Source organism: Apus apus, chromosome 5, assembly GCF_020740795.1.
Source record: "Apus apus isolate bApuApu2 chromosome 5, bApuApu2.pri.cur, whole genome shotgun sequence".
Lineage (NCBI taxonomy): Eukaryota > Metazoa > Chordata > Aves > Apodiformes > Apodidae > Apus > Apus apus.
Window position 1 is genome coordinate 44,412,214 of NC_067286.1, and position 19,225 is coordinate 44,431,438.

General features: G+C 37.4%; 1 protein-coding gene across 22 annotated transcripts in view; it reads left to right on the plus strand.

The window, feature by feature from the left end:
• Positions 1-19,225, plus strand: part of NRXN3 (neurexin 3) — a 1,010,752-nt gene that overhangs the window by 882,918 nt on the left and 108,609 nt on the right. For 16 of the 22 annotated variants that reach the window (XR_007889631.1, XM_051620875.1, XM_051620874.1 and 13 more), the window contains 3 exons: positions 9,941-10,030; positions 14,744-14,803; positions 16,116-16,423. Coding sequence is in view for 21 of the 22 variants with exons in the window: in XM_051620875.1 (XP_051476835.1) it covers positions 9,941-10,030; positions 14,744-14,803; positions 16,116-16,423 (458 nt within the window). In the remaining variant the exon portion in view is untranslated. The remainder of the gene's footprint in view (positions 1-9,940; positions 10,031-14,743; positions 14,804-16,115; positions 16,424-19,225) is intronic. The other 6 variants (XM_051620885.1, XM_051620883.1, XM_051620870.1 and 3 more) reach the window with 1 other exon arrangement.

Genomic DNA, 19,225 nt, shown 5'->3' on the forward strand with positions numbered 1-19,225 from the left:
ATGTAATCTTGGTAGGAAGTTCTTCTTAATAAACTTCCTCTTTCATCAGTTTCTTACTTGTTTTTAGTTATTTCCTGACACTCACACCAGAGAACAGAATCACAGAATCGCAGAATTGTTCTAGTTGGAATAGACCTTTCAGATCACTGAGTCCAACTATGACCTAACTCTACTAAGTCCAGTGCTTAAACCATGTTCCTAAACACCACATCTATACATCTTTTAAGCACCTCTGGGGATGGTGATTCAACCACATCCCTGGGCAGCCTGTTCCAATGTTTTATTACCCTTTCAGTGAAGAAATGTATTCTAATATCCAATCTAAACCTCCCCTGGAGCAACTTGGGACCATTTCCTCTTGTCCTGTCAATTGTTACTAGGGAGAAGAGACTGACCCCCACCATGCTACAGCTTCCTTTCAGATAGTTGTAGAGAGTGAGAAGGTCTCCCCTCAGCCTCCTTTTCTCTAGGGTAAACAATCCCAGTTCCCTCAGACTCCTCATAAGACTTGTTCTCTAGACCCTTCAGCTTTATTGCCCTTCTCTGCGCTCGCTTCAGCATCTCAGTGCCTTTCTTCTAGTGGGGGCCCTAAAAACTGAACATTGCATTTGAGTCATGGTCTCACCAGTGCTGAGTACAGGAGGACAATTGCTTCCCTAGTCCCTCTGGCCACACTATTTCTGATACAAGCCAGGATGCCGTTGGCCTTCTTGGCAACCTGGGAGACACTGCTGGCTCATATTCAGTTGGCTGTTGATCAGGTCTTTTTCCTTTGGGCAGCTTTCCAGCCACTCTTCACAAAGCCTGTAGTGTTGCAGAAGTTTGTTGTGACCCAAGTGTGGGGCTCAATACTTGGCTTTGCTGAACTTCATACAGTTGGCCTTGGCCCATTGATCCAACCTGTCCAGATCCTTCTGTAGAGCCTTCTTACCTTGAGGCAGATGAACACTCCCACCCAATTTGGTGTTCTCTACAAACTTACTGACCCTTGATCCCTTAGTCCAGATCACTGAAGTTATTAGAGAGAATTGGTCCAAACACTGAGCCCTGGGGATCACCGCTTGTGGCTGGCCATCAGCTGGATTTAATTCTATTCACCACAACTCTTTGGTGCCCTGCCATCCAGCCAGCTTGTTACCCAGCAAAGTGAGCAACCGGTCTAAGCCATATTAAGCCACTTGCTCCAGGAGAGTGCTGTAGGAAACAGTGTTGAAGGCTTTACTAAGGTCCAGGTAAACTACATTCACATCCTTTCCCTCATTAAGTAAACAGGTCACCTGTTTGGTGAGATTAGGAGATTAGGTTTGTCAAGCAGGATCTGCCTTTCATGAACTTTCATGAACATTCATTTCCCACTGTCTTATTGCAAGAAGTCCTAATTCCTAATGGGCTCTTCTCAGGCACTTCCATGGAAACTAACCAACCAGAACTTGTCCCCTTCAAAGGATTTTCCCCTTTCTATTATTTGTAACTGATCAGCTTTCCAATCCATATTGGTAGCATTTGAATAAATGTTTTCTAGACATTACTCTCTTCAATATTACTGACTGAGCAGCCTCCCTGTCCTCAGCAGTGTATTCATGGCAAAGAACTGTATCTGCTTTCTCTATTTGTTGTATATTCAGTTCCCCATATTACCTCCCTGATAATATATGCACAGGGAAATGACATCCAGAAACATCTGGAAGTTTCTGATGGAGCCAACCCAGCTCCTGCTTGAACTGAGTTGATTACTGCATAGATACCAGAGTGCCCACTGGCACCTCCCAACATGGACTCTTGGTTTCAGTGTTATGCCAGATAAACATAAAGTGGAACCCTTCTTGAATGGGGAGAACAATGCATTGAGCCCCAAGTGGTTCTACAGGAATTGGTGATCTTTCTAGCCCTACCTCCATATTGGCTGTGTCAGACCTAAGGTAGCTCTCTACCCAAGTGCTCTTGTTTGTAGGGGTGTGATAGTGAGCTGCTGACTCTTTACAAAGCAAGCTTAAGGTCACAAGTTTTCTTACCTTACATTCTGCATCATGCAAAGGCAATTGTTCTGTTTTCAGTCTCACGTTGGTCCTGGAAGCAAAAAAGCTACATTCGTGTAGTTCCAGTTCCTAAACAAATACTTGTAAACTAGGTCCAGTGTTTCTCTGCCCTGACTTCACATAATCCAAAAAACAAATAAGCAACCTCCAGGTAAATGTAATTTAACAGAACTTTAAGTGTCAATACAAATAAAGTGCTTTTGACATTTGGTCATTGCTCTTTGTCCTCACTGGGCTATATACATTTGATCCTGACCTTTCCCAAGGGAATTGAAAAAGTGGGATATGGGGACAGTAGCAGTGGATTTTATTCTGATCTCTGTTTCATAACTCTTCCTGCAAAATTAAATTCTTTCTTCTGTACAATAGGAAGATCAATATGTAGTTTCAGTTGTTCTTTAATAGTCACTTTAGCCTTGGCTGCCTGATATGAAGCTTAATTTGAACCTGGTCAGTGAAAAAACAGTAATTTACACATTACTGTAGAAAGTACCTCAAAGATCTGGTATTGTGGACACCCAAAATGTTTCATATTTGTAAAAAGCTTGAACTAGTAACTGCTTTCTTGATACTATACACTAGTTCACTTTTCTAACATAAATTCAAAGAGAACTAAACCAGACTGCTTTCATCTCATACCCACAGCCTCAGCTTCTATAGGACTGAAATGATTCAATATAATCTTCTCACATAAAATAAGACCTGAGTTACTCTCCTTTTCACAAGACTGTTTTTTTTGCACATTTGAAAAAGTTTTATTAACATTCTTCCACACTTGCTAGTCTTAGTTTTCATTTTGTTTGGTTCCTGTTGTGCTTCTGTGTTAGATTATCGGGAGTAAGGCACTCATTTTTTCAGTCACCCAAGACAGGATTGAAAGATTAATTTAAGGGATGTTGAAATGTTACTGATCTTGTCCTGGGGCAGAGGAGTGAGTTAGATGACTTCTCACAGTCTTCCTTAGTCTTAATGTCACTTAGCCCCATGTTAGCTGCGCCTTCTGGATAGACATTCATACTCTAATCTCCTAGTTTGCTTTAGAATTTCCCAATTATTTTGGTTCTGCTTTGCTTTGAATTACCACACTACATTTTTCAGGCTAAAAAAGACAAGACGAAATGGGGAGTGGCAGCAGCGAAAAAGGTTTTGGTTGAGGCAGTAGAAACCTAGAAACAACTCCAGTTACCTGAGTAACTTTTGCTATTGTAGTCTTGCTTCATAATTCTCTCTTATATTTTTAGTACTTCTGTTACTGAGACCTCACTGTCTTTTGTCATGAGGGCAGTGAGCTGAGGAGAGTTGCAGTGTGAAGGTCAGCTTTTAACTCCAGTCCACAGTGAGATGAACGGAAGGAAAAGTGTGGCTCCCAGCAAACAATGGTACCAGAGGGAATTGAAAATAAAGTCAAGGGCATATCCAGGACTAAGGGGAAAACAAGGGCATGAAATAAAATGAGAATTCAGTAGCAAAAGATACAACTTTATTGAACAGTGAAGGCAGAAGGGAAAACATAATATCCAAAGATAAATAATGTCAAGACTTGGCTACTCTTAGGTCCTCTATAATGAAATAATATCCCAAATTTGAACTAATCTTCCATAGCAACCTTTGCTACACAAGGCAAAACTGAGGCTTTGCAAGAATTTGTAGATGGATGGTTTGTGTTAGTTAGAAAGATACCATAATTATTTTGTTTGGTTGCATGGCCATGCTGTTTCATCTCTGTATAAGCCACATCTGTGGTTTGGGGTTTGGGCTTTTTTGAAATGCTTTATAAAAACTGCTGCAAGTAGAGATTTTTTTACATGGTTTGATTTTAATGCAAACATTCCCTATGTTATATAATATAAACCATAATATGGTCTTACAGTAAAGCAACAAAATAAACAGCTGTAGATAAACAGGCTTGATGCTAAAACTGATTGTAATGTTGTTGTTCCTTCCTGATTTATGAAAGAAAAATGTTTTAGTCCTAAATATAAATTTTACTAGTAGGCTTGTATCACTTTCCTAGCTGAATACAAAATGTGAGCAAATGATGGCTGTACTTCATAATAATTAGAACAAAATATGTACTTAAGGAAATGTGAAAATGGGACACAAAAAAGGTTTTTAGTGCAGCTGTCTGATAACAGAAGTTGTTAAAGAGGTTCAGTGTGGGCTATTCACAAGCATATTTCTGAAACTTTTGTACCCTATATTAGTTATTAAGGGAAAATAATAGCTCTTTCATTATGTCTCCTTTCCCAAGGCACATGGCATCACCTCCAGAAGTTTTGGGGCTGAATTGAACTGAGTCAATTTATGTTAGTGGGGATTTAGCCTTCAAAAGTAAACTTTTCAGGCTGTAGCAGGCTATCATGCCTCATTCCTATACTGATGTCAAGTGTATGTAAATCTTAGTGAGAATATGGGTATCCATAAAAACTCAAAGGGAGATGACATTAAAGGCTGCTGGGTGAAGTGAAATATCAAACACTAACTGCTTACTAGCCCTTCTACGGAAACTCCATCTACAGTAAGGGAAAGAGAGGTGGAATTAGTTTAAACCTTGAGCACTGCTATCAAATTGTTTTCTTAAATCATTAGTATCACCATCTCCCCTTTCATTTAATGACTGCTCATAAGATAAAATGTCACATTCTTTTTTGAGGCTTAGAAGCAATGAAGAAAATGTTGCTGCTACAGCGTCTCTTCGTAAAACAGCTTTTGGCATTAATTTAGGACAGATGAATGTTTTCTTATGGCATTCTTTTTAGGATCTTCACAGACTTGACAACACATCAGGTTGGATTAATATTCCACCTGGAAGTGGGTACTTTCTTTCTGCTCAGTGCAATTTGCTGGAACCTTTCTGCTTTCCTCTTCCACACCAAAGAGGCAGTAAATCACCATGATTGGTATCTAGGTCAAAAAGTAACATTTTTCAGAGCTTCAGTTGCTCTTTTACTTTCTTTGGCTTAAGAATCCATTTTGGCTTAGAAATGAGCTTAATGCAATAAATATTATTTGTTTTCTTAAGGGAACATTGAGCAGAAAAGCAAAGCATCATCCAACATTGTAAGGATTTTGGAAGAAAATCTGTTTTGTCCATGAGCAAATTTAAGCTGTCTCCCCCTGGACTGTTATAGTGTATCAAAAGCATTTCCCGTGGGAACTGGTAATAGTGATTAGCAAATTGTTTTTATTTTTTTCACCATTTTACTTTGATCTAAATTGAAGATTATCAGTCTCATCTATTTATCTGTATAGTCTGTGGAGTGTGGATACAGAAAGCTGGAGAAAAAAGACAGAAGACTGGCAGCTGATCATATTTAACCAGCAGGCTCTGATTTTTGTGATGGAATTTGCAGGTTTTCTTGGATGAAAGAGGGACAAACAGAAATATAGAGCTCTTCTGCCAAATTCCTCTCCAAAATACCTAGTCCTAGGCAATTTCTATGGTTTTAAAAATATTTTTAATATTCAGGTTAAGTAAGTTTGAGGGATCTAGATGATTTAAAAATGTTACCATTAAAATCTTTAAGGTCATAAGAGGCTGGATGCTTCTCAGTTTGTTGGAAAACTGGCATCTATGTGATGCTTAGGAGATGAAGTATTTCTGCTAATTGTACATATGAATACTAAATTGAGTCAAAGACTTGTTTTATCCAGTCTTCATGGAGCTGGATTTGGCTGTGCTCTAGAATTTTTGCATGAGAAAGGAGAAAAAATAGATGAGGGAATGCATTTGGTTTCAGAAAGAAGCTAAAGTAGTAAATCACAAGTAGCAAAACTAATCAACACTACTATAAGAAATTATATCCTGCAGACCTTTGAGACCCACATTGATTCTGAATGCAAAAGAACTATGGGATTATGCATATTTTCTTAAGTAAATTTAAATGGCTGTCTTTATCCTGTGTATTCTTTTCTGAAGTATAGCCTTGAATCAGAGCTGGACTCAAAGAAAAAAAAGAAAGGGAGGATCTAGATTAGTTACATGAAGGGATGGTTTGAATATGAGTATCATTCAGCTCAAGAAAGGGACTATGTTGTATTTACAATGTCACAAAAGGCATGTTATTGAAAAATGTTTGTGTATGAAGATGGACAAGAATCCCTCTTAATCACATCATGGCTCAGTTGTCAGAGGTGTGATGGGCTTACTTCATGTTGAACTTAAGTTACTTCTCGTTGCAAACCATGGTATTTCCTTTTTGAACTCTCATATCAAATGCTGTGTTTATTTTTTTAAAGCACAACTCAAAGTCAATGTTAATTTCATAATTGTATGGGTTTATGGATATTTATTTACGATCCCAAGTGCTTAACAAAGGAAAACTTGTTCCTTAACTCAGTGTTGTAACTGGGTGTATCAGTGGACACATTCTCATGCACATGTTTTAAAATCATTCTTGCTAATTTCTGAAATAAAATTTAAAAACAAAGCAAAAATAATAGATCATGTAATAATGTTGCAAGTTAAACCTATTTTAATTTTCTAATGTTCTTCAATTTTTCATAGCTTTTAAAGGTATGATTTTCATATATATTTTAATCTTGCTGAATATATATACCTAATAATAATAATAATAACAACATTAAATTAAACCTGATTTTAAAAAAAAGTCATTAAAGATGTGGTGGGGAATAGTTGTAATTTCTGGCTTTCTTGAAGGTCTAGGACTGTATTATAAGAAATCAATTTTTTTCTGTTGTGTCTTCTTTCGTTGTCCCACTTCATTTTTACCTTATTCTTTCTGACCTTTTCTTGTCAGATCCCCTTCTTTTTAGAATTTTCAATCCACTATATTTTTTCCTTTCTACAGTCAGCCCTCCACACAGAGGAAGAAGCACTCCATCCATGAACTGTGGATCATTCTTTATTCTAAAAAGGATCTTATTGCAGCCTGTAAAAGGTTGTTTAGTACATACCAAATTAAGCCAGTGGAGTTTTTTGTTCCAAGTAAAGTGTGTTACAGAATTTCTTTGGCCCTATAGAGAATGTTAGAATTTTTTTGGCCCTATAGAAAATATAATTGCCCATCAACATCAAGATTTCAATACGCTCACCTAACCAGAAGTCCTTAGTCAGAGCATACTCTATAAAGTGGGAAATAACCTCTGTTTCTACTGGAACTATATTTCTATATCATGTGCAATGTTGATTTAGTAGCAGGCTCTCTATTAATGTTCCAGTCTGGCTTGACAGAGAAATTTAGGCCTTTACATCCCATTGAAATACCTCCTGAGTTTCTTTCAGGACCTAGTACTCATCTTACACAGAGAAAGATCGGCACACTACAACAGATAAAAAATATCCTAAAGGAGATGCAGAATTTCTGTGATTGCATTTATGAGATGCTGGCTTGGTGAAGAGGAGCATGGGTTACTGTGTTGAGAAAAGGTCTGATGGATAAACAGAATGCCCTGTTAACTGATCTTAAAACATAAATTGGTTTTATAGTGAACTTGACTTAATTACTTTTGTTTCTGTTTTCCCCAAACCAGCAGCTCTACTTCCCTGTGCTGTGAGTGTAAACTTCCTTAGACTTAAACAAATGGGAGAACTTAAACAAATGGGAGAACCTGCAGGAAAGGAACCTTTCTTAACCTTTTAGTTTTAGAAACCTATTTTACCTGTTGCATCAAATAAGCAGCAAGGCTCACAAATGTTCATCATAATAGCTGGAGATATTAACCCAAAACCAAACTGCTGTTTTCTGGAGCGAATGAGGCACGGACCTTTGTTCTGGTACAACCAGGAGCAGTTTATTCCAGGCGAAAATCCACTAGTGTTATCTCTTTTATACCCTAAGGCTTGTCCTTGCTAAACATTCTTTCTTTCTCTGCTATGTTGCACGTGCTTTGCTAACCAATCAGTTCCCTATCCACGCCGTGTCCAGGGGAAGATAACACAAGCAGTTTACCTATTCATTGGTCATTTAGAAAATAAATGTAAATAAGTGTCCACCCGTTATTATGTCCATCCCTTTATCAGGGATTCTTCTTATCCTGTCTTCCTTTTATCGGCAGTGGAGACAGAAGACATTCCTTGTCTCAGTTGAATGGCTTCTTTCTTCTTCAAGGACTCTGGTAATCTATCCCTAAAACTGCAGATAAGCTTATACAAAAGACTTTCACAACTAATTAGCAACAAGTTTAAGTGACAGATTTACAGCTTGCAGCTGGCCTCTTCTATTAGCTTAACCCTTTAATGACTCTCCACAGTTTTTCTTACAGCTGGATTTAGAGATATAGGTGGTGATTTTTACAAATACCCTTAAGATTAGATCCATGCTTTATTACATGTGATTCTTGTGGGTTTATTACTGGTGTGTCAGTATAGTGAGTTTCACCTGCTCCAGAAAGTCAGCAGTAACAAGACAATGCTGGCGAGGATACCTGTGGCCAGCTGGTACCTCATACAGGCTGGCAGCACTTAGGAGAAACAGTTGCACAGTAAGGATTATTGATCACATGAGATTTACCAGTCCTATTGTTTGCAGTATGAAAGTGTCTGCTGTTGACTGGTTGGAGCATCTTGCCAGCTGATAGTCATATCTGTTTTCTTCCTTGATGTGTCTTTACATTGAAAAAAAATTCCAGAATCTCTTTCAGAAAGTCAAATAAATACGAAGCCATGGTAGGTCATTATTATAACAATACTAAAAATTATGCAGAGCAGTTGCTGATTCTTGGACTGACATTTATAAAAAATATAAATGCAGCACTACTCATCTACTAAACTTCTGGTTATGGGAGCATTACTTCAGTAAGCTGGGGCCTTACTCCAGTTTTCTACAATGTTATAATGAAGTTTTTAAAAGATGCACTCTTTTTATACCTATCTGACTGAAGAGTTTTTATAGAAACAATACATGAAGCAAAAACTAGAATAAGTCAGAGTGACTGTAGCTGAAGAAAATGAAAAAGCAGAATTATGGCACTTGTTTACTGTCACTCCTAACACTCTAAAACTGAGCTGCTCCTTTCTACTAAAGATTGGCCCAATCCATCTGACCTGTACAATTTTTCAGTAACCAGAGAATTTGGACAAAGACTTTGTGTGAATTGTAGTCCTCTCAGAGGTCTACAGATAAGATAAGAGCTTTCCTCCAAAACACAATTTACTGGATAATTCTGTTGTCCATCAACATGGAACAATGGAACTGCACTTGCCAGAATTTACATGTTGGCTAATTATTTCCACTTCCATTGAAATCAGTTTCTAAGCTTCCATTTTCTTCTGGCAACAGGCCCAAGTCTTTGGTAACTGGACACAAACCTTCACGGATCCTTAATTTACAGCTCTTCCTTTTTTAAAATTTGACTTCATTTTATTTTTCTTTCTATCTTCCCACTCTTAGGCTTTTTTAAACTGCTTTTATTACATCCTTTCAGCATTAGTTTCTTATAATTTCTTCATATCTTCTTTTCTGTTTACTGGGTTTTTAGTCCTAATGCGTGTCTTTTACTACTGCAAAAAGGTTTATCAAAGAACTACTGACTGTGTGTTTGTGTGACTGACATATTGTGCCATGACCTTATACAATCAGTTCTAGAATCTGATCAAAATGTTTTAACCCATGACACTGAGTTCATTCGAGGTCTCATGGCCCAGACAAATTACACATGCCTTCTAACCAGTTTGGATGAGTACTCTAAGGAGAATCTGAGATATCTTTTTTTATAGAATTCAACTTCTTTGACCTTCCAGAATCTCAGGCAGTTGGATGTATAACTATTCTCCACTTTACTAAAAATAAATATCTCTGTTTTCAAATATACGTATGTAGACACACATGCACTTGTTTATTTATAGCTAAATAAGGTCATAAAAAACCAAAACAAATCTAGGATGTTTTAACTATTTCATTGACTTTTCAGATTGTTTTTAAGCTGTTTTTTAAACTTTAAAGGCAACACTGATAGTGAACGGTTCCAAATGGTAAAACAGAAAATCCCCTTCAAATATAACCGGCCTGTAGAGGAGTGGCTGCAGGAAAAAGGTAACAGTCATTAAAACTTTCATTTTAAACCCATTTGATTCTAAACCCTCATTTTTAAAGCCTGCAAATAAATGTTTCTTAAATGATAATCACCTGCTGCATAAATGACTGTTTTAATTTTCATTATAATTTGTGTCAGCTTCCACCTGCCATATGTTGATAAATCATGCTATAATACATTGCTATTAAAATGCAGTTAAAGGGACTAAATTCTAAGCTTGCTATCATGGTAATGACAAACAAACAAGAAAAATTCAGGAGACATTTTCTAATAAAACAAAATGAAGGACAACAACATGTATTATGGCAACTTAACCACTGCATGATTTTCCTATTTTGATTTGTTTTTAAACTACATTTACATCTTTATTAGCAAAGTTTTCTTAAAAAATTTCCAAACCCGCTTGTTAAACCACTTCCTGTGAATTTCTTTTTTCTCATTAGTCTGATTAGTCACTAGTGCTATGTATTTCCTAATTGTATTATGATAATAAAAGAATTTTTTAAAATGTTGTAAAGAAAACATTTTTAATATTTTCATTTAAACTACAGTGAAGGAGAGAGAGAAAGATGATTGTTCTGTTGTTTTTATGCTATGTCTGGAGTACAGTTTGAACACTCAAATGATACAGTGATGTATTTGTCTGAGTTATGGGTCAGACTCTTCCCTAACTTAATCTCAGGCTTAATTTTGTGTGTTTGCTTGGCATAATTGGCCTCAGTCCAGCAGAAGACTTTTTAACGTGTAAACCCAGCTGGCTTGAGTGAGAGTTCTGCACATGCTTTATTGAAACTTATGTCAGAACAATGATGTTTTGATTGGCGCATTCTAAAGCCTGTTGAAGGTAACAGTATCTCATACTAATTTCAGCACAGTTTGGACTCGGCTATTGGTTATACGGTGGAGCATAATTCAGGAAGCTATTCTCCCTCTATACTAAATGTGACATTAAAAAACTCCAAAAACCAAACAACCTTACTAACTCCTTGCCTTGAAGTCTAGAAAAAAGCAGAACACAATCTTCTCTTGTTTCCTTTTAAGAAAGTACTGCTGATAAAAGGGGTGACCTTTTAACTCAGATCTTGCATTTTCTGTGCTGACTTAGACTTTCCAAAGGGAAAGCCAATGTTTTGTAGCATTGTAAAAAATGTAATTTATGTTCTTTTTCAAACTTCTATCCTCAACTGAATTAACAAATTTATTTAGTCAGTATGAATTAAGTTAAGGATGTGGCTAACTACAGTCAAAATATTTTTATGTGAAAGATCTGATCCTGCAAAGTGTTGTAGACACTCAGTTCCTGTTGACTTCAATGAGAGCTGACAGCATTGCCCACTTTTGAGGTTTATTCTACAACGGTGTAATATTTGTAGCTGAAGCTTAAGTATTTGTGAAAGTAAGACAAAAATATCTGCATAACTAAAGCAGAAATATTTTTTTACCACCAAGGTTTTATGGAACCATAAATTCTGCTAAATTGTAACTAAATTTTAAGTAAAATGTATACAGAAAATGCTTATTGAGAGTCAATGGGTTTCCCTGTTAATTTACAAGATCAAACTAAAATAAATAAATAAAGCTTAACACTTAAAAAGAGGATAATTTTGGTAAGTTTGAATTGCTAAAGTCCCTTTAACACTCAAGACAATGATTGGCTCAATTTTCTTAAAACAAATGCATGTCTAGTTCCTTGATGCAATTCATGTGCTTGAGAAACCCACCTTTGTTTTCTTTTGTGTTTTTGTTTTGCTTTTTCCTTTTCGGTTTTCCACCAGATCTTTCATTTTATGTCACTGCTTCTCCAAGCTTGAGCTTATAAGCATGTCGAGGCACTTTCATTTGTAAGCCATCCTGAAGTTTTGAACTGAAGTCTACCTTTTGTGGATATCGATGCTGTGTTAAAAGACAATCGCACATGAAATAGAGTCTAAAAGAGCCTATATTTAAGCATTCAGACACTCTCAAAGCACTGCATGGAAAGGAAATTCAGTCTTCACACTTTGTGTTACGGAATGACATTGTGCAGTGTAACACCTGAGACAGTATAGCTTTTTTCCTTTGCTCCGAAGCAGGTAGACATTTTCAGCAACTTAGGTACCAGTCTAACTAAAAAAAAAAAAAAAATAAATAAAAAATTTACCTAGCTGTTCACCAGCCTGCTCATCCATCTGGTCATCTATCCAACAATTGGAAAACATGGAAACCTTCTGTCAGAAGACTTTCTAAAGATTATGAGTTAAAAGGTAGCTTGCTATCAAAATGGAACAAAATGAAATGATGGATGGAAGAATAGATAGATTCATCAAAGAGACAGCATATATAATAGCTGTCTTACCCATATGAGTTCTTGGCTCGAGTGAGGTAAGATGAAACACTTTTCAATTGACATTTTTGAATGCCATACATTTGGTCTGTTATGTTATTCATAATAATGAAATAGTTCATTCTTGGCAAACCAATATAACACAACATCTTTCTGAAGTAACATCATTATTGGTTTTGTTTTTTTAAAAAAAATTATAAATTGGTTTAAAATATTTTTAAGAGGAGCACAGGTTCACAATCTTGAAATGTATGAGTAATAAGCAAAACATTAAACACTATTAACTTCACTGAGATTATGTATATGAGTTAAAAAAAAAAAAGTCCTAGATTATTCAATTTAAGTAATTATAAAACCAGCAGATTTCCTTAGCAGAATACATGGTGTTTACTAATGCACAGATGTTACCTATTCTACAATTTTATTAATTAATGAAGACCCAGAATCTCATCCAAAGTACTGATCCTGGAAGTCTTTAGTTCTTCAAATGTCTCTTATGTATATGTGAAGTCTCACTGATGTGAGTGCTGTACTTTTGAAGCAAGAACTATTAGTGTGTTTTAGGATTTGCAAAATCAGGTCCAAAATCTCTCTTAGTGTTATGGAAAAGCTACACTTCACTAAGATTTCTTGGTGATATTTTAAATTGGTATTCGGTTTTCCAAATGAAGAAGTCAATGAGAGAGCAAACAAAGAAATGAGAGCTTGAACTATTCATAATATTTACAAAACACCTCAGAAATTTAAAATATGTTCCTAATTTTACTCCAGTATGCCACTAAAATAGCAGTTGGACGAGTGTTCTGCAGAAAAGGACTGTAAGTCTGCAACTGGCCAAATAAATTTTACTTAGGGGAAGTAAGGGCTTCAGAACTATGTATCCAAAAGAATTATTAGAAGAGACCTATGCTGGCAGAACTAAGTGTACATTCTTGCAACAGTTTATTCTCATTCCATATGCATTTCTCTGTTGTCTTTTTTCATACACGTGTACGCTATCAAAGTGAAGAATGAGGTCATAGATTACTCCAACAAGTGATTGTTCTTTTAGCAAACACAGTACCAATGCTGTCTCCAGCATTTCCCATATGGTGCAGTTTATGAACCCTGGACTGGAAGACCACTTAACAAACAAGGAAGACCTCAAAATGCAAAATCAAATTTCCTTTTTTACCGGAGTGAGGCCACCTCCTTGGTGTATATGTTTTCTTTCAGCATTAGAATATGCAGATGAAAGCCCAGAAATGGAGAAACAGTTTTTATTTTTTTTTTTTCAGCCTTAACATACTAAATCTTCTTTCTTGAAAGTTAAGCAAGAGGTAGGACAAACATGTCTAAAGCTGTGGGTTAAAATAGATGACATTCTGAGGAGAGTTGTAATCCGCCAGTAAAATGAAGGAACCCCTTTTCTATCCTGACTTGGGGAGCTCTCCTAGCTGAAACAGCAAAAATTTTCCTACCTCATCATGGCCCACCCTTTTTCCCAGTTGTAAAATATGAAAAAAGATACAGTGTTGTTTCAAGGGAAGAGAGGAATGGAAATTGAAATGGAAAGCTTTGAATGATCTGCACCATCTCTCCATTTTTAGGGAAAACATCTCAAGATCAGTGAAATAACTCCCCATTCTTTACTCATCTCAACTCTACCTTTTGGCACTCTGTCATGAGTGAGGTGGGAAGAAGGGAACAGTAGCAAATTAAATGTCTGGGTATGTAAGGGCAAGGACAGTATGGAGAAAAATATAGTGGCAGAGGGAGGGAACATGGGGGAAGAAGATAAAATCATGTAGAAAAGAACTGACAGCATATCCTTTAAAAATCCAAAGCAAAACAGGACAGAGAAGAAAAGCAAACTCTGAGGACATGGTATACAACATGGCCAAGTCTGGCCTTCTACAATGTACAATGCCAATTCCTCTAGCGCAGACGGGAGCTGGTCTAAGAGGGCTGAATGTTGTTACTAGATCCTCTTTTCCTCAGAGAGGAAAGGCTCTGTTTTTACATGTTGACGATGTGTGACTTCAGTGCATGTTTGTTGATGTTTTGGTAGATATACATCGCCTCTGGTAAGTTTAAAACTTCCTGAGATGCAGAATAACGCATCAGGTGTTTCGACACTTTCCAGGGGAAGGATACCTTCCATTTTTATTTCTCATATCTTCATCAATGTAGTTACTTCACCCTGATCAAATCCTGCTGTTTCATTTATGAATCTGTTGGTGAGAAGCACAAGGGATGTGCAGCCCACCTCCATGTGTCTGTTTATTACACCCCTCTGTACACTTTTGCTTAGTTAGTTAGGGCTCTCTTTGGGGACAGGAACTCCTTTCAGATACATTTCTTCTCTTGTCCCCATTCTCTTCCCCATGGTCCATCCTGTCACCATAAGATGATGCTACACCGCATCACCACTTGACTTCGAGACCCGTCACGACGACCACCAAAATTGGTGAGCTGCCCCTCATGTTTTGATCTAGTCTGACCACTGACTGTGAAAGAATGAACAGTGGGTTATAGGCTGTGCTTTGCTACATGATGGCATAGCATCTCTCATCAGGGTGGACTAGAGAGGAAGTGGTGTGAGAACTGGGGAGTGGGAATGGGATGGGGACATCTGTTGCAAACTTCATATAAATGGGAAAACACAGTAGATATCTGAATTATGACTGACTTGATGTTGCATTGATAACCCTTCTGAGCTCTGCACAGCCTGGTTGGCTGTTAATTCAACAGACTCCAGGTGGCATGCCCCTAATCATCTGAGGAACAGTGAAATTATAGACACTGCCTCTGCAGTGCATGAAGCAATTTACTTCTTAACCTAGTCAATCTATTGTGGGCTGGGGCATAAGCAGTATTTACAGAGTAGTCCTGGCTGATTGTGATTGAAGTATCCTGCAAAAATAGGTGGATTGGCAATTGTTACTAGATCTATTTTTTAAAAATATATTTTTCATCATAAGTTATATTAGACCACTCCTAATACTCAATTTGTGACCTTGAGTAAACTACTTAACATGCCTACATTTGAATTTCACTGTCTGTAAGAGGGGGTCACATGTAAGGTATTCTGGGACTTAACCATCTGAAGCACAATGTTATCCTCACTATTTCAAGAACTTTGCTCTTTCAGAGACATCACAAATTTTGCATTTGGTGTTTTTTGGTTTTAGATCTATGAGCCTTCACAACACAAAATTTACAGGTGGAAGATCATGACTGATCCTATCTTAAGATTCCTACACAGTCCTTTTATCACCATCTATTTTTTTCTGATGTTTTACTGTCCTTAAGCCACCCCTCAAAACTTTTGCATTAATAGAAGTGGCTTTGTGAGTTAATCCTATCCTTTGACTAGTCAAAACAGAATATTTATGGGCTAAAGCTTGACAGGTACTGCAGTCTGAATTGACAGTAAAAAAACAGCTATATATTCAGGCCTTATTTATATTTTTAAATGGGTCCAACTCTTAACAGAGTGGGTTCAAATTTCTGAGTCAGTCAAAACTCCTCCAGAGTTTTGATGTGTGAATGGATGCTGAAGTATGAGGTTCACTTTTAGCTGTTCTTGCTTTCAGGCTAATCTTTCTTATCAAGGAGCTTTAGGCAGTGTATTTCCATACTATATTTCTACAGTCACCATAAACACTACCAAGAATGAATCTACTTCTTTGTTGTCCAGTATTTCTGGCTAGCACTCGGTGTAAGACGCAAAGTGAAGGAAATGTCTGGCAATAATGTTTTTCACCCCCCTTCACTAGGACGACAGTTAACGATCTTCAACACCCAGGCGCAAATAGCCATAGGAGGGAAGGACAGAGGGCGTCTCTTCCAAGGCCAGCTCTCCGGTCTCTATTACAATGGCTTGAAAGTGCTGAACATGGCAGCAGAGAACAACCCCAACATTAAAATCAATGGCAGTGTCCGACTTGTTGGGGAAGTCCCTTCCATCTTGGGAACAACACCTACGACCTCTGTGCCACAAGAAATGTCCACTACAGTCATGGAAACCACAACTACTATGGCCACCACTACAACCCGAAAAAATCGTTCACCGCCCAGCATCCAGGTGAGTCAATTGGTCTTCTGCATTTCCTTGATTCTTATTAGTCTTTTGCTTCACTGCTCACTTGTAAGTTCACAGGAGCCAGGTTGTCTGAATCATGCTTCATGTAACTCTTTTTTTAAATAATGTTGTATAGGGTAAATCACCACAAAATGTTGTCCTTCTGTGTTAGTGAACAAACAGCTGGATGAATTATTATGGCGCAGATATGTGATAATTGGGACAGATTTTGCTCCTGTTCTAGTGCAACCCTATCTAAGTAGGATTGCCTCGATATGAATGAGAACATGATTTTACCTGTGTTTCAGTAGTTTCATATGTGGGGAAATATATTCCTAAGGGAGTTATCAAGCTTAATGGGGGGTGGGTGTATGGTTATTTGTTATTATGACAGAATGTACTGCTGCAACAGTGAAGTTCATAATGGGGAGAAAAGCAGTGAAGCATTACTTCCAGGTAGAGCCATTTTTCATTTTCCTTTGATAGCCTTCCTGTAGAAAATTTTAAAGGAATGCTATCAAGATCAGATTCGTGCAAAATGTACATGTTCCAACATAGAGCAGTTCCAATATCTCTGGTGAAAATAATGCCTATAAAAAAAAATAATTTCATATGTTCTGGCTTAATTGTGCCAATGTAGTGTTTTCTGTCTTAAAACTGCAGTGGTCTTGGAATCTCTTTTGTGGTACTGAATAGAAATAAACACCTTATATTGGCTTTTCTCTTCTGTGCAAATAAAAGAATCATGTAAATAACCAATCTCAGCAGTGGATCATATTTTGAAAATTATTTCGTTTAGTGGCATACTGTCATGTTATCAACTAGGATGAAACATTTATTTTAAAATCTTTATTTACTTCAGGATCTGTAGAAAGCAACATGCTTTTATTGACACCAGCACATACTGGCTGAGACACAGTCTAGTGATTATTTACCAGTGTGCCTTTATTAAACCTTCAGAGAAAGTGTATTGTTGTCTACTTGGAGAAAAAAATAAAATCATTCTACTTCCCTGAAACAATTTCAGCTGCTTGGGACAGAAGACCTAATGAAATCCAGGACTTTGAAATTTATATTCATACAAGTTGCATACTTGCTTTCCAACTACTTCAGAAGGTTTAATAAGTTATTGATTGTGTTCATATAGCTATATTACTATTCTCTTTATTTTTTTAAATCTAGTACTAGTCACTTAGGATAAGAAAACACAAAAATTGTCTTCTTAATTGTATAGGAGGTCAGGCCACATGGAGTTATTTGTCCACTTCTGGGCTCCTCAGTACAAAAGACAGATGGAGCTACTGGAGAGAGTCCAGCAAAGAGCCTCTAAGATGGTTAAGGCACTGGACCATCTCTCCTACGAGAAAAGGCTGAGAGAGCTGGCACTGTTCAACGTGGAAAAGGGAAGGTTCAGAGGGAATCTTAACAATTTGTACAAATACCTGAAGGGGGGGGGGGGGGTGTAAGTACAACAGTGGTGTCCAGTGACAGGCCAGAGTCAACGTACACAAACTGAAACACAGGAGTTTCCACTTTTTTAGTGTGAGGGTGACCTAGCACTCATATAGGTTGCCCAGAGAGGTGTGGTGTGTCCATGCTTGCAAATATTCAAGACATCTGCAGTGGTCCTGGGCAGCTGGCTGTGGGTGACCCTGCTTGAGCAGGGGGCTTGAATCAGATGACCTCCCTGCCAACCACAACCTCTCCGTGATTCTGTGAGGTACCTCTGGCCATAGTGGAATTTACAGCTATTAGGGTAATTAAATCCAAGTCAGGGTTTAACAGTGCCCCCTTTGGTACTCTGTAAATCCAGTTGGCAGCAGGATTTAGATTAATTGAGTTATTAGCCTCCAACACTCAATAGGTGATTTATAAAGTCTCCGCTAAATGAAGGGAAATTACTCCAGGTCTGGTCACTGTTTGTCATAAACATTGAATGAATTACAGTTCCTTATCCTCAGTGGCTAGCTCTAATTTTATAGAAAATCTTTGTACGATTCTATCTCCAGAAGAATAAGATCTATAGTCTTGATCTTGTTAGTTTATTGGAGATTTTCTGTAATGTATAAAGGCAGCAGAACTGTGTTTAGCTGTAGGAGTATAACAGAGAGTAATATTGGACCTTTGTGGCCTGGATCAAACTGAAAATGACCCTGGCTTGCTTGAAGAGGAACTCTTCCAGAAAGCTTCCTGCCTAAACTACATGGCAGTTCACTCAGCCTGTAGAGACCACTGTATGCTGAAAGAGCATCAAGAAGATTTAATAAAGTGTCAAAGTGCTTCTAAAAACATGGTTAGAGCAGCGATTTCCTGGATACACATGCACCACAACAAATGGCCTCATCTCAGCTGATATTAAAGCAATAACTCTTTGACACTTCATGCTACCCACTCAAAGAAAGATAAAGTTCAATATGTACCTCCATTACAACTTTCTGCATTTCAATATCAGCTCATTTTATTGCTGTTGCAAAAAAGATGGCTTGCCTTTCATCCTTACTCTTGGTAGAGTCTGATTTTGTCAACTTAAGTTGCATTATTTGTGCAGTGAAAGTGAGAAGAAATTGTCTTTTTCTGTTTGGACAGTATCTCCAGCTGTGGTTTTCAGATGCCTAATGGTTATTTTATCTTGCTTGTGTTTGACATCACCATTGTCAAGCCTGCTTACAATTTTAGATCTAAGTGGTGCAAAAATCTAATAGAACAAGTTTGTTCTTTGGGGAACGTAAATTATAGCCACCTAAGGCTATGAGCACTACAAATACAGTTAGTTATTACCTGGCTGCAGATCTCCCACTCCTCTCC